At 38.0% G+C, this 14,914-nt stretch overlaps 1 protein-coding gene across 1 annotated transcript in view; it reads left to right on the top strand.

Moving 5' to 3' along the window:
• Positions 1-14,511, top strand: part of IFNAR1 (interferon alpha and beta receptor subunit 1) — a 22,349-nt gene extending 7,838 nt beyond the window's left edge. Inside the window, exons 2-11 of the mRNA XM_015819542.1 lie at positions 820-943; positions 2,482-2,654; positions 7,427-7,578; positions 7,759-7,897; positions 8,929-9,046; positions 9,382-9,581; positions 10,396-10,544; positions 11,442-11,586; positions 13,153-13,289; positions 14,066-14,511. Of these exons, the coding sequence (XP_015675028.1) occupies positions 820-943; positions 2,482-2,654; positions 7,427-7,578; positions 7,759-7,897; positions 8,929-9,046; positions 9,382-9,581; positions 10,396-10,544; positions 11,442-11,586; positions 13,153-13,289; positions 14,066-14,302 (1,574 nt within the window). The 3' untranslated portion in view covers positions 14,303-14,511. The remainder of the gene's footprint in view (positions 1-819; positions 944-2,481; positions 2,655-7,426; positions 7,579-7,758; positions 7,898-8,928; positions 9,047-9,381; positions 9,582-10,395; positions 10,545-11,441; positions 11,587-13,152; positions 13,290-14,065) is intronic.
• The last annotated feature ends 403 nt before the right edge of the window (positions 14,512-14,914 follow it).

The following is a 14,914-nucleotide window of genomic DNA, read 5'->3' on the forward strand; positions in this document are numbered from 1 at the left end:
AACCAATTTTAAATTAATCAAAGGCCAAATCTAATATTTCATTTTAATTATGTTTTTTAACGATAGTATTGGGGTATTTTTTGTATTTGTTTTTTATCAGGCTGTCAGCCGCCCTGAGTCCGTAAGGAGAAGGGCGGGGTAAAAATTCAATAAAATAAAATAAATAAATAAATAAATAAATTTGAAGCAAGAAGGGACATAGCACATCACTAGTGTTTATTAAAGATGCGGGTGAAAATGGGGGCCAGTTGTTCAACACAGCGTTTCTAGCAAGAAGGAGTTACTCCATCCAGGTCTGGTGCTTTTCCATTCTTTTTGTCTATGAAATAGGCCTCACACATCTTTTTCTAAGATCACTAGAGGTGGGAGCCTAGAGGGTTGAAGGTAGCTGTAGGAGGTTTGGCTACTGTTGGTGAATCTGAGGTGGGGAAGATAGCAATAGTTGACAGTGATCTCCTCTCAAATATATATGTGGATTCAAGCAGCATAGTTTTTTGTAATTGACAGCTGGCAATTTTGTTTTTTACTCCAAGGCTTTTTGGTATGAATCCATTGCTGCCAGTAACCGCTGGGACCACCATTGCTGGTTTATGCTATAATCTTCCAGTTTCATTTTTTAGATCTTGAGACTTCATGATCTCCAATTCTTTGTCTTGTATTCTACTGTTCCCTAATATTTATCTGCAGTTTCTTCTTTTCAATCAGTTATATCTGGTGTGTTAGGAGCAAAGACTTTTATCAGTCTATATTGAGAAATCCCATAATATTTTAACCTGCTTTTTTTAACTTTTATTATGTTCTTTTCTAAAATATTCACAGGTTTAACATGTCTGGAACACCCACGAAATGTTTCCATCAGCGTTATTAATGCAAATATTACACTGAAGTGGGATTGGGATAATCCATGTGGTCTCAATGTAACATTTTCAGTACGATACCAGAGGTAAGGATACATTTTATCCTGTTTTGCAACACTTTTGAATGGGATTCTATTTTGGTTAAAATTAGGAAGATGCATGGAAGATGCAGCATATAAATGTTCTGTTCCTTTAAAGCAGGAATAGTAATGAATAACACTGTACATGTGTAGAAGTGTTCTTGATGCTTTCAAGGCAGGCTTATCAGGTTTTTAAAATAAGGTATATTTTTTATGTGTGGGGCAAGCTAGAGCAGTGTTTCTCAACCTTGACAATTTTAAGGCATGTGGACTTCAACTCCCAGAATTCCACAGCCAGCAATGCTGGCTGTGGAATTCTGGGAGTTGAAGTCCACATGCCTTAAAATTGTCAAGGTTGAGAAACACTGAGCTAGAGTATTGCAAGGACAGGAGTTATTTCCATAATTTTCCATTGATCAAGGAATTCTGGCTGGCAGAGCCAAGGAGAAGAGCCTTTTCTGCTGTGGCTCCTGCCCGCCGGAATACAGTGCCCACCCCCCCCCACGCCCCGTGGTGAGATGTGCACCCGCCATTTTGGCCTTCTGAAAGGACCTAAAAACCTAGCTCTGCCAATGCCCTGAGTCCCCAATAGCAATATGGGATTCTGGAAGTATTTAATGGATTAAGATAGGACCCCATTGTTGTCCCCAATTGGGGTCTCAGCCTGGTGCTGAGGCCGATGAAGATCACCAGACACGCGGTGCAGGTTTTCTTTTCTTTTATTGAAGCGCTCCAAGAAAAGGGATCATAGCCAAAATGTCAAGGAACCTCAAACCACAGAATTAAGAAAAGTTTTATACATTTTCACTAGAGCAAAAGGCGGGATAAGGCCGGATACATAAATAATGTCACCTAATAAACGTTTTAATAATGATCTAACAATTATTCTATTGGTATCTAGCCATCCCTATTCCTAAGCCTTGGCTAATGAATGCTTCAGGAATTATTTAATACACATTTTATTTGCTCCAGGCCATCTCTATTCCTAACTTTTAGCTGAGTCTACAAAATGCCTCTTTGTTACTTTTATCAGCTTTCTAACCACCCAGAATTGTTACAGGTTTTACAGATGCATATTCCCTCTGAAAAAGCATTCTTTGTTCTTGCCAGATAAACTCCCCAATTACAGACTTCCTGGTCTCCTTTCAAGCGCACACCATAATATTGCTTTGTTTTGGCAACCAGCCCATCACCATCCCCTTCCCATGTGCATCTTGTTCCTTCCTCTCTATATTTGTCAGTTTTAATTCAAACCTAATGTTACTATTTATTGTTTTAATGTTTTATACTGGCATTTCATTGAATGATTGTAAGCTGCCTAGAATCTCTGCTGATGATATGGGCACCATATAAGTTTAATAAATAAATAAAGCAAGCAAGCAAACAAGGAAACAAACAAGCAAACAAGCTAGCCTCCAGGACCAATGTAGGTGTAATAACATTCTTTCTTTTGGGTTTTTTTCATGAATGATTGGTTCCCAGCATTTTATTTGAAAATGTGTCCAACAAGACTTTTTGCTTCCCCCCCCCCCAAATTATTCCAGAGAGTCTGAAATCTGGGCAGCTGTTCCTCAGTGTCAGAATATAATCGTCACAGAATGTGATCTCTCGTCAACAATTCAAGATTATTTTGTACCATATAATGCGACTATAAGAGTGGACACTCTGAAAAATCACTCTCCCTATGCCTTTTTAGAATTTACTCCTTATACAGAAGGTATGAATCTTTGCCTTGTTTACTCACATTAGAAAACAATGTTGGTAATTAAATGTACATTTTTGTTTTACTTGTCTCAACAGGCAACAGCAGTATCTTAGTGATTTAGAAGCTAAGCAGTATCCGACCTCATTAGTAGTTGGAGAAGAGGCCAGACATGACTTCCCTTCCCATGGGAGAATGCCAGTAAGAAAATAGATTTTATTGTGTGAAAGTTTAAAGAATTCTGGAAAACTCCTTCAGTTTTGTTTTGTAATGTTCCTGATAAAAGAATTTTCTAATACAAGTTGGGCCTTCACATAATAAAAACGCATTTTCTTACAAGCATTTGAGACATTCCTTTTCCTTTTGTTTCTGATTAAAACCCAGAGAAATCTTTTAAAAAATTAAGGCAATAGCAATTCTCTTGCACTGTTGTCAGAGGCACCAAATGGTTTTCCATGGGGTTACTAGGAGTTGAATTGAGTTGAAAGCATCTGTACCACTGCCTTTCTATTGCTTCATAATGACCAGGCTTTAAGTTGCCATAACATTGGTTTCTATTGGAGTTACCAAAGGATTATTAGAAAAGTTTGTCCTTTCTTCCTGTTCCACCATACAGTAGAACTTTTGAATTTTTAAGAGATGCTTTGAGGGTCAAAATTGTTTATCTTTCTTAGGAGGACAGAGAATGGAATATAGGAGATTATACTGTTTTCTTAGGAAACTACTCATTATCCCCCATTCATCTGTTTATCAGACAGCTTACTTTTGGACAGATTTAAGTATCAAGTCCTTTCTCATACCCATTTCTTATCTTTTTACTACTGGTGGTAACCCTTCCCTTTTTACTCACTCGCTATCTCTTTAAGACTAGCAAACACACTTTCTTTCCAACATATTGTTTTTCAATTTTGCATTAGTCAACTTCCTTGCATGCCAGACTGTCTTCCTCTTTGATATACAAACATTTCCCAAGAACTCTGTGATTATATCTCAATCTTTCATTTAAAAAATAATAAATGTTGCAAAAGAAGCAGGCTCTTTCTTTCTGCCTACTCTGCTTTCTAAATTACAGTTCCTCTTTCTGCAAGAAATGTGCTATTGCTGTTTTCTTAATTTCTTAAAAGTATAGCTAGAAATATCCATATTTGTTCCTTCTTGGGCCAACATCAGAGGAAGAGTGAGGCAGAAGGACCATCTCCCAATGTACAATCACGGTGAACCCTCCTAATGTATGTTTTGGCCCTTGTTATTTGATTTTAACTTCACTGCTAGAGAATTTACAGAATAAAGCCTGCAGTACTTCATGCTCTCCAATTAAAGTTTGCAGTTATATTTTAAATATGAAAATAAGTAATATATAGAACAGGAGTAAGAATCCTGTCCGGGTCTTGGGATCACATTTAACTTTTCATGGGGAATACATATAATAAGATTATGAAGTGGTGGACTCTGTTGTGCATGCAATGTATCTGAAAGCGCATGCAATGTATCTGTCTTTCCATTCTGAAAGACAGTTGGGGGCAGGGTTATGTTGTATGTTTTGGCTTTATTAAAAATACAGTGTTAGGAGATCTTCTGCCATTTGCATATATTTACTGCCTCACAATAAGAAATTACACCGCAAATTTTGGACTTTTGTATCAGAAGTCCATAGAACAATTAGAGGGATTTCTAGAATCATTATGGATTACATTTGTTTTAACATCCTTTGTGAAGGAGACCAACATTAATTATGAATATTGTTTAGTAAAACATGGTTAAAACAATCCATGACTTAGCATGATGTGTGAACATGGTATTATGATCAGAAAGAGTAGTCCTGCATACTCTTTTCAGTGATAGCCTTCCATTGAACCCTCCAGTGATGTAATCATAAAAGTCCTCTCTTTTATCAATAGGAAACGGAACTCTTGCCCAATCAGATGTGGCTGATCCCATACTATCTCAGCCCTTAATAGCTGAACAGAATTTGAACCTGCATTTTTTTTTAGTCTTTGATACTTCTCACAACACCATATTAGTTGTCAGCACATTTAATTAGCACTTTTTTTAACAACTAACAAGCTTCCTCTTTTTATAGTGGTTCAAACTAGTCCTTCTCCCATCTTACTTTTGTCATGGCCCAGGACTCAAGACTCTGAAGAAGCTGCTCCAGCTGAACCAGTAGAGTCACACCCTCGGGGCCCTCAAACCAGGCATCACCCAAGGCTGTTCAAATACAGGCACCATTGGACCAGCTAGAGCAGTCAGATAATGGTGGACAACCTCCCAAGCCCTTGGACTTGGTGAGTAGAGCAAAGAATAGAGCAAAGACACTCCACCAAGCAAGGGAGTAAATCCCTTGATTAAAGGCAGCTGGCTGGAGCTTGATTGAAGAGGCAGCCCTGACACATGTGTGGAAACAACTGTCAGATCTCTTGCTGTGGTGTCTCTGGAACGCTGACTTTTAGAATGGCTGACAAACCTGCCTTAGCTCTCTGAACTTCACAATGGATTTGGCTTCCCTTTTGTATGTTATACTGAAAGTGAAACTACATAGGCAAGCTTTCCAAGAGACTCTGTTTTGATTTACATTCCTTTCCTTGCCTGCCATTATCTATTCAGCTGTGAGGAAATTGCTACTTTCACCTAGGAACGAATGAGATTGAAATCCGAAACAGAACAACTTTGATCATTCCCTTTTTTTAAAAAAAAATACATTTTTTCTTTGCACCTTGTGGATAAGAAATGACTGATTGTCCACAATGGCAACCATTGAGTAGGATTACCAGGTGCCATATTCCAAAGCAGTTGTCTTTTTTCTACCAACTGTCTTTCTCATTTGGGGCCTACACTAACCACTTGAACCTATTTTTTTCCTAGACCCTTCTTGGTCATTGGGTTCTAAAGTCTTTATTGCTGCCTTCTAAATAATTAACCTGCTTTTTAATTTCTTAATTGTTCCATGGCATAAAGAGGAAATTTACGGAAAACCAGATGAAGCTAACTAATATGCTGGGGTAGAAATTAAATCAGTGGAAACTCAGTGATAATTCTTGGCTTTTGCCAAGGATGCTTGGCACTGTCAGTGACTTTAGTCCCATCCTAATTTCTTTAGTTACTATTAAACATAATGAATCATTCTATTTGTTGAAAAGTGGAGGAGCAGGTGAGCAAGAGGACAGGGAATAAGGTATGCCGACTGTATCTGTTCTCAGCTTGGACCAAGATATAGGTACTGTTTCTAAGCAAAGGTGTTGCAAATTTTTGATTAAAAAAGCTTCAATAAATATTTGTTATTTGTTTTTAATTATATGTTTCAGTCTGCTGAACTGGAAATAGTATCTATGGTTGGATTCACACATTACATCATGCCTTTTTTTAACCATGATTTGTGGACTAATTCATAATCACTTTGGCATTCCACTATGCTGAAAACAAACCATTTCATCTTACTTTGTTTTTGTTTTAATGCTTCTCATGAAAAACATCATAGAGTAAGAAAACTCTGGAAAAAAAATGAACCTACCTCTAAAATAACCCAGATACAGATTCAGAATTATGCACAAATGTGTCTACCAAATTAAAATCTTCAGTTGCAACGTGCTCTCTTCCTGTGCTCGTTGACATAAAGTGGTCTTGATTGCACTCTTGAAATCAGGATGGGAAAGAATAGAACAGGATCTCCATGGGGAGGCAATTGAGGTATGAGAGCAATAATCAACATGTCAGTTACTGAGACTCTGTCAGTTGGATTTCTTGTATAGTCAGGATCTGGAGAGTATGGACCGTATTGAACCTGATTAGATAGGCAGATTAATATGGGAGAAAACAATCCCACACATAACCTAGTCCAGAGCCACATAGGGCCTTAAAGATAATTGACAGCACTTGCAAACCAACCAGCAACCAATACAGCTGCTGAAGTTAAGTGGTCACCAAAGGGTATTGTAAGTGTATTGTAGGAATGACCTTGGGAGACAGGGCAAAGAGATACAGCCAAGGGAATGGTTATTTAAAAGGCAGGTCTGTGGTTGTCCTGGTGATCATTAATTCCTGGGTTGTTCTAGGGCAGTGGTGGCGAACCTGTGGCACGGGTGCCAGAGGCGGCACTCGGAGCCCTCTCCGTGGGCACACGTGCTGTTGCCCCAGCCACGCCTCCCCGTGACCCCCTCCTCTCCAGCAGCCCCCCTGAAGGAGAGTCGCCCCTGAGTGTGGCCCACACGGAGCAGCTCAGCCAAGGACATGGCAGCCAGGCAGTGTAGACAAGACTCTGCCCTCACACCCCATTGTGCACAGTTGATGCTGCAGGGCGCGGGCAGAGGGCGTGACCACCATAGCGCTGCTGGGCTGCCTGGGTGATCTGCGGCAGGCCCTGGAGGCGGTGAGTGGCCCTGCAGGCAGGTGGGGTGGGGGATGGAGGGTGGGGCAGGAGGTGGAGCGGGGGCGGGGCCAGCTTTTGGGCACTCGGTCTCTAAAAGTTTCGCCATCACTGTTCTAGGGAATGCAAGTTGTAGACACTGAACACCACTTTGGGGGATTCTATTGCCACCTTAGCAGTTGAGCTGAGCAGCCCTGGCAAGTATACTGACAGGGATGAGGAAGAATGGGACACAGTAGCAAATCGAATGACCTTTTGAGTCTAATCACACAAACAAATTCATACATCCAATTTAGGAAATAGTACATCTTGATGCCAGTATGAATGACAATAGCTATCCCACCCTCTTCTATCCTGATTTAGTACAATGCATAAATATTCCAGAGTGACTACTATTAATCTTTTCTGCTGATATTTTCATCTATAGCTCAAGTGGGTCCTCCAGGAGTTTGGTTTGAATCAATATATGGAGATGTAAAAATCAATATTTTACATCCTGAGGCAGATAAAAAAAAAATGTGGCAACTAGACACGATAAAATATCAGCTAACTATCTGGAAAAATGCAACCCATTATAAGGTAATATGTTTGTTTCTTATATGATTAATATTTGCTGAGATGTGTGTGTGTGTGTGTGTGTAAGCCAATAACATATTTTAACTTTTTGCAACAAGAATTGTCAACGTTGTAGTATTACAATATAATAATATAATTACTACAATAATAACTCTAACAATAAATTCAATTGTCTCTCTTTAGGAAAAAACACAATATATTTTTCCAGGTGAAATCATAGATGATCTTGAACCAGAAACTACATATTGTTTGACAGTTAAAGCACTTGTGAATTATCGCATTTCTATTAACAATCCCACGCCCTGTATACAGACTTCTAAAGGTATGTATTTCTATGCGTTTATTTTAAGCATGGAAATCCCTTGAAACCTTTTTTTTAAAGGAAATCATGGATTTTTACTTACAATAATAGGGCATTTAGAATCATATTGTCTTCCCTCTATTTTACTGTAATCAAGACATGGGAAAGGAGCTAGTCTGACTATCTTATCACTTTCTACCAATCTTTCTTGGAGATTTCTTTAATAAAACTGTCAAAGTGGATACCTTAAGGCAGTGTTCCTTTAGGCCTGACAAAGGGACAGTTAGCAACTGTGGTATGTTTTATTAAGCCAGTGATGGCGAACCTTTTAGAGACTGAGTGCCCAAACTGCAACCTAAAACTCACTTATGCATCGTTGGGTGCCGGGTGGGTGTAGCCCATTGGGTGGGCATGGCTGCGGTAGTAACGGCAGACTGGGTGGGACTAAAAAGTTCAATCAATCAATTCCAACTTTGCTAGATCTTTTTTTTTCCCCGCGAGAAGTTGAAATTGACTGATTAATTGAACCTTTTTTTTGTACACGGCGTCGGAGGCCTAAAGCGAAAAGGTTTTATAAAACCCAGCTGAAGGCCTAGGACTGGGGCGACGGCGCACGTGCCCACAGAGAGGGCTCTGAGTGCCACCTCTGGCACCCGTGTCATAGGTTTGCCACCACTATATTAAGCCAAGAAAGTAGAAACTCGGCAGTTCTCTAGTAATGTATGTTTTAAATAGGAGCTAGATTGGCCATTGAAGAGTGTATACTGTTTATCTATTTTCTTCTCAAAAACTAGTGAAGAGGTTTAGTAAAGCCTAAATCTAGCAAAAATGACAGATTCTGAAAAGGGGATGGGGTCTTTGTTTGCTGCAAGATTGTAGAAAGAGGAATTTGTCGGTATTGGAGAACCTGCATTTAATATGGTTTACTCTAATGTAAGAGGCCAGCACAACTCTTGCTTCCTGTTTAATTGGATTAGAGACTTCTATTTAGCTCTCCATTCTTGCTATTTTTTTCTAAAACTATTTGAAATTATTTTTTTCTCTCCTTTTAGTTTGGATTGGTCTACCTCGTCCTGAAAATTGTCAAATTCATAGCTTGAATATGAACCATTTCTTATCTTGGGATCATCTATATGATGGAAATGTGAGCTTCATAGTACAGCTGCTTCCGTAAGAATCCTTACGTATTTCTTGTTTTCATATTGCATCTCATTTCTACCATTTTGTTTTGAAGTTTCGCATATATGTATGTGCTGAAATGTTTGAAAGATTTGTAGGAGTGTGTATATGTACATGCACTGCTGAGGGCCATAAGAATAATGACAATAAAGTGACATTATTGGTGGGTAGAGGGATCTTTAATTGATAACAGAGATGGTCTACACATGTGACAGTTTAACATATTTCACTGCTTATTTTCCTGCCAAAGGCAGACAAATTGAGTAGAATTGGAATATAATGTTCTGATACGTATATTGCATTCAATTAATTTTCTGTTCCTATAGTGGATACATAGTCCGTTATTCTCCTGATATTTCAAAGGACTGGGAAAATGTATCTGAATGTGAAAATATCCAAAGAACATTTTGTGATCTTTCATCTATCATTGACTCCAATGGAATTTACTATCTCCGTGTGCAGGCAGCAGATAGTCGTAACAAGTCACCTTGGTCTAAAACCTTAAAATTTGAACCTATAGAACAAAGTAAGTTTCACCTACTTACATACATTCATTTTGTTGTTGTTTATGAATAATAGACAGCTACTTGGTATTATTCATCAAAATTTCTGTAGTGCAGCTTATACGTAATGCGTGTGTGTGTTCGTGTATGCATATAGAAACACTTCTTGAAAGCTTACTGTAAAGCACAGAACACTTTATATCATAGCAGAGTCTGGTTTTTTTAAACAAGTGTAAACTCTTATTAACTAGTATGGGGAGCCTATGGCCTTAAGTAACTTATTTGAGCTCCTCCTAGTAAGCACAATAAGTATGGATGACATTTTCTGATTTCTTTAAAAAAAAATGTGGTTGGATGTGGTTAGGAAGCTTACACAGCTTACAGAGCCTGAAGTGCCCATTCCCTTAAAAACCCTCGTACAAAATGATTGGATTCTCATTTCCATTTGGAAAGGAAAATCATATCGTGCCTTACACTCTACCTAGCAACTCAATTGGACACAAAGGCGAGGCAGGGCAATAAGACTGAGTGGATATCAACCCACCCCAGTTTGAAAATGGTTTCTCTGTTGTGTTGTAATATCAGAATCCCTCTGAAGTGAATGGAAATGTGGTAGCAGTATTTCACTGGGGATTGCTCTCTCAAATATTTAGTTATATTCAGAAGAATGTAATTAGAATTACACGGCTATCCTACAGGCAGAGGCTGTTAAAAAAAAGTGTAATTTAAAAAAAATCAATTTCTATTTTGAAATAGAAATTTTGCTTTAGTTTTAGAGTTTTAGGTCCCCAATATTAAGCGTGTTAAATGTTTAATAAATATAAAATTATTTTAAAGATAAAATGGGCCCACCAACTGTCTCAGTCAATGCCACTGAGGATTCAATAAATGTCTTCATCGCTTCTCCTGGAGAGTCTGAAAACAAACCAATGAGTGATAAGTATGACTTGACTTACAACGTTTGGTACTGGACTTCATCTATCGAGGTAACGTTTTTATTGTTCAAGAGCAAATACATATTTGTATCAAAACCTTTTACCTCAAGCCTTCTATAAACCTATGAAATGTCTGATAATTTTGCTGCTTTTGCCGCCCAACTGGGCCACTTGGAAGATGATGAAGAAATTACTGGTGTACCATACTAACAGAATTGGCAAAATGCAGCTTTTATCTTCCTCTTGAATTATTTCAACATTGAGCCCAATACAAACAATTGTTTGTTGTGAATGTGTACATATGTCCTAACTCATTCACTGAGATTTTATAGTTCACTTCTGCAGAACATCCTGTCATTGGAATCCCCTTCAAAATATTTATGGGTTTTGTTTTGGAAGATGGTTATATATTCAAATTGCAGGTTGTTAAGGACATGCCAACAGTGCAGTGCATTCCCTCATACTTTCTCCAGGATAACATTTCCATTAGACAACTGAATAGCCCACACAACAGTAGTTGTCAAACTACTGTTTGTAGTAGTACTGTTTAAGAGCTGCTCTATTTGCGCTTCTGTATTTTCTCCACATATTTTTCAAATAATTTTCAAGATACGTGCAAGTATAATTGCTCTCAATGAATCCTTAATATCATACAATTTTGTCTTTTCAGTTCGGTATCTTCAAATAGAAGGTATAATTTTGTCACACAAGTGTGCTTTCTTCACACAAATGTGTCATTCCAAATACTGCTAACTAGGAAATAGTATCTAATGATAGTCAAATCAGTTGTCGCCAGTATTTTTCTATTCTTCAGATTGACTGACTCATATTTCTGCAATTGTACTAAATATTACTTTCAATGATAAAATATTTCCCAGAATTTATTATGATTTACTTGTTGGTCTGGTTTATCCAGGTATGTATTCCCTCTTTCATCTTTTTTTGCAGAAAGAACTCAGACGTAAACCATCACAGTTTATAATCTCAAATCTGACCTCCTCAACATTATATTGCTTAAAAGTGCAAGCATATACTAAAACATATAATAAAACTAGTGCTTTTAGCAATGTAACTTGCATTAAAACAGCCAAAGGTATGTTAACATTTGATTTGAATAATCTTATATCTCTGCTCGCATTTTTAGTATTTATATTGAGCCTGTTAGGTATATTAGGGTTTCAAAGTGTAAAATTACATTCATAACTTTTAAAAGAACTGCAACCTCAAAATATTCACAGACTTCAAAGCAGATTTTTAACAATATAACTCTGATTCTTTGGAATGATTTTGAAAAAGATTCAAAAGGATTGTATTTCATAATATGGCAGATTCAATGAGAATCTATTTTCAATCTTATGTTAAATTGCATATTTATTAGAATGCATAAAATCATTTTATTTGCAGTTTTTATTGAGACAAAATTGCACTCTCAGAGTCTATATACTATATATGGATGTCCTTATTTCTCCACAAAAATAAGCCATAAATAATTCTGGGATAGGTCAAAGGTAATTTTTTTTTAGTCTGTCATGAATTTCAATGGTTGTTAAAAATTGATTGTAAATCGAGGACTACCTGTATTTTGCCATACTTTTTTAGAATTGTGTTTGGCCCCTATGTTACTGATATTTCAGAAGGAATTGAAAATTTAATTCTGGTGGGCTTTCAGACCTGGAACTGCCTTTGTTTCTTATATATATATTTCAAGCTATTTTATATTGTGTTGGGAAGATGGATAATATTTTATTCTATTTTATTGTTTTTGTGTTTTCACACATTGGCCAAAGGCTGAGTGTTATAAAAATCTGTGAGTAGCTAAACACTGCTGCTGGTAGGATTGATATTATAAAATTACATTTACATAAAAATATAATGTAAAGCAGGGGTCTCAAACCTGTGGGCCACAGCCCAATACTGGGCCGTGACCTGTTGGCCAGTGGGCCGCGGGAATGGCTGGCGAGTATGCGCACCCCCCACTCATGCTAGTGACCCCATTTGCACATGCGCATGAGTGCTAGCACCACCGCCAGCATCACACAGTTGCTAGCGACCCATTTGCACATGCGCACGGTTGCTAGCAGCCTGTTTGCAGGCGTGCAGGCAACAGCGCTGCCATCAGCACCACCAAGGGTGCGTGTGGTCCGCTGGCACATGCGTGCAGATGCTGGCACCACCGTCATACACAGTCTGTTTGCGCATGCGCACACGCGTGCACACACATTTCTCTGCTCTTCCCTTTCCCTTCGGGCTGCCAACCCAGAAGGTTGAGGAACTCTGATGTAAACCCTTCCTCTGTTCTATGTGATGATTGCTTGTTACAGGAGTTATTTTCATGGGGATGAGACTCTGCTGGCCTCTACTGGCAGGGGGGGAGTAATTCCATTGAGTTTCTTGGATCAGTTGCTCCTGATAGTAAGAAGACTAAAATTTTGAATTAGGTACAATGGAGGTATATTGGGGAAGATTTTAGAACTCTGTATCCAAACTACAATGAACAAAATGGGAAGGGAAAACACCTTTAAGTGTGTATTTATGCAAACATATAATTCTGTCCTGCATGATACAAGCCATCAAGGCTACAAGTGAGAAGAGATTCACTTTGCTTTCTTGTGCAACCCAATTTCACTCCATTTAGCTTGATTCTCTTTTTGTCTTGTAGGAAAATCTTCAGATGTCATCCTCCTAATTTCTCTTGTCATGACTTTTATAATACTTTTAATCGGTGCTATGTATTGTGCTTGGAGAAATATAAAATATGCATTCTTCCCTAAATGTAAACCTCCAATGAACATAGAGGTATTTATCAACAATTTAATGTATTATTTAAAATAATTCAATAATTAAATGAAAATAATTGTGGGAAAGTAGGCTAGAAATATCGCCTACGTTCATGTGGAAATTTTTAAAATTCTGTTGGGAGTGGGCACATACAGTACATATCTCTGTGAGGATGCTGTTCTGTAGGGAAGGGACAATGACAGAGAACTTTGATTCATTTGAGGTTATAATTGGCAACTCATGAGTACCCCATTCTTTTCTCAAATGCTCCAAATAGCCAAATTAACTATTGCAGCTGTGAACCTAGATGCCCTCTCTCTTTGACATACAGCAGAAGCTATTCTACTGGCTACTAAAGCAGTCTGTATTTTATCTCTCTTCACTTTATTGATTGTTCATATTGCTGTCTATTTTATACTGCTGACTAAGTGAAGACAGCAAACTGTAGAGCTCCATGAAATTGCAGGACTTTAGACTCTGTTGAATTCTTTCCTATTCATGTTCAACCATTGATTTTGGTGTCAGTTTTTGTGCAATTATTTAGATTTTAAAGTATATTCTAGTAATTAGGCTGGTCTGGCTGATGCTCAAGAGTTAATAATCTTTTCAGAATTTAAGCAGTATTTTCAATTTTAGTGAATTAGCTTAATTCTATCTCTATACAACCTTTAATAGTGACTTGCATAATAAATAGATTCTGCAAAATTTTATGGTTATGGTTTTATGATAATTTTATTAAATTATTTAAAAACCTGTTTACATTTTTCTCATCACTTTATTTTGTTCCACTGCAGGGCATTGGAGAAAGAGATTTGAACAGATTTTATTTGCCAATTGCAGAAGAGCAAACAGACAAATGTATGGTCATAAATTCCAATGTTGCTCCTCCAAGTAAAGTTAATCTGGATGACTTCAAATTTGACAAAGAGTTGGAACAGATCAGTCAAGACTCAGGAAACTATTTTATTGATGACGTTATCATGTCTGGAGATAATGAATCCCATCAGTCTTCAGAACTAAAAGCAGTATAACAAGATAATGCAAGCAGGAAACAAGATGAGGAAAGCATCATAATGTGGAAAGCTTGCTTATTATAGAGATAATCTGTATCACTACAGAGAACAAAGATCTGTGCCTAAAAGTGGGCCACAAGCTGCCTCCACTGACACTGATTTTGAGCTTTGTGGCCTGCTGCTGGAAGAACTACTTACCACAAGTGAAGGAGCAAATTTGTTTTCTCTTCTTAAAATGTTATAGGAAAAAAAAAATACTGGTATGACTGGTGCTGAATTCACATTCCTCTGTTTGTGTATACATACAAAAAACACCACCTGGGCATTTCATTCTTACAGTATTAAGTGCAGTGGATTCTAAGGCAGGGGTCCCCAACCCCTGGTCCATGGACCAGTACCGGTCTGTGGCATGCCAGCAACTGGTCCGCACAAACAAGCAAAGCCCCATCCTTGGGATGCAGGCAGCACACAAAACCACGCAACCTCCGGTCCGAGGAGAACCCTCTCTCCACAGAACCAGTCCCTGGTGCCCAAAAGGTTGGGGACCTCTGTTCTAAGGGACTAATAATAGGCTGAGCCAGTCTATATGAGTTTTCAGAAGTATTAAAGAAAAGGTCTGCTCAGAGTTTT

Source organism: Protobothrops mucrosquamatus, unplaced genomic scaffold, assembly GCF_001527695.2.
Source record: "Protobothrops mucrosquamatus isolate PMUCROS unplaced genomic scaffold, P.Mucros_1.0 scaffold_149, whole genome shotgun sequence".
In the NCBI taxonomy this organism is placed as follows: Eukaryota; Metazoa; Chordata; class Lepidosauria; order Squamata; family Viperidae; genus Protobothrops; species Protobothrops mucrosquamatus.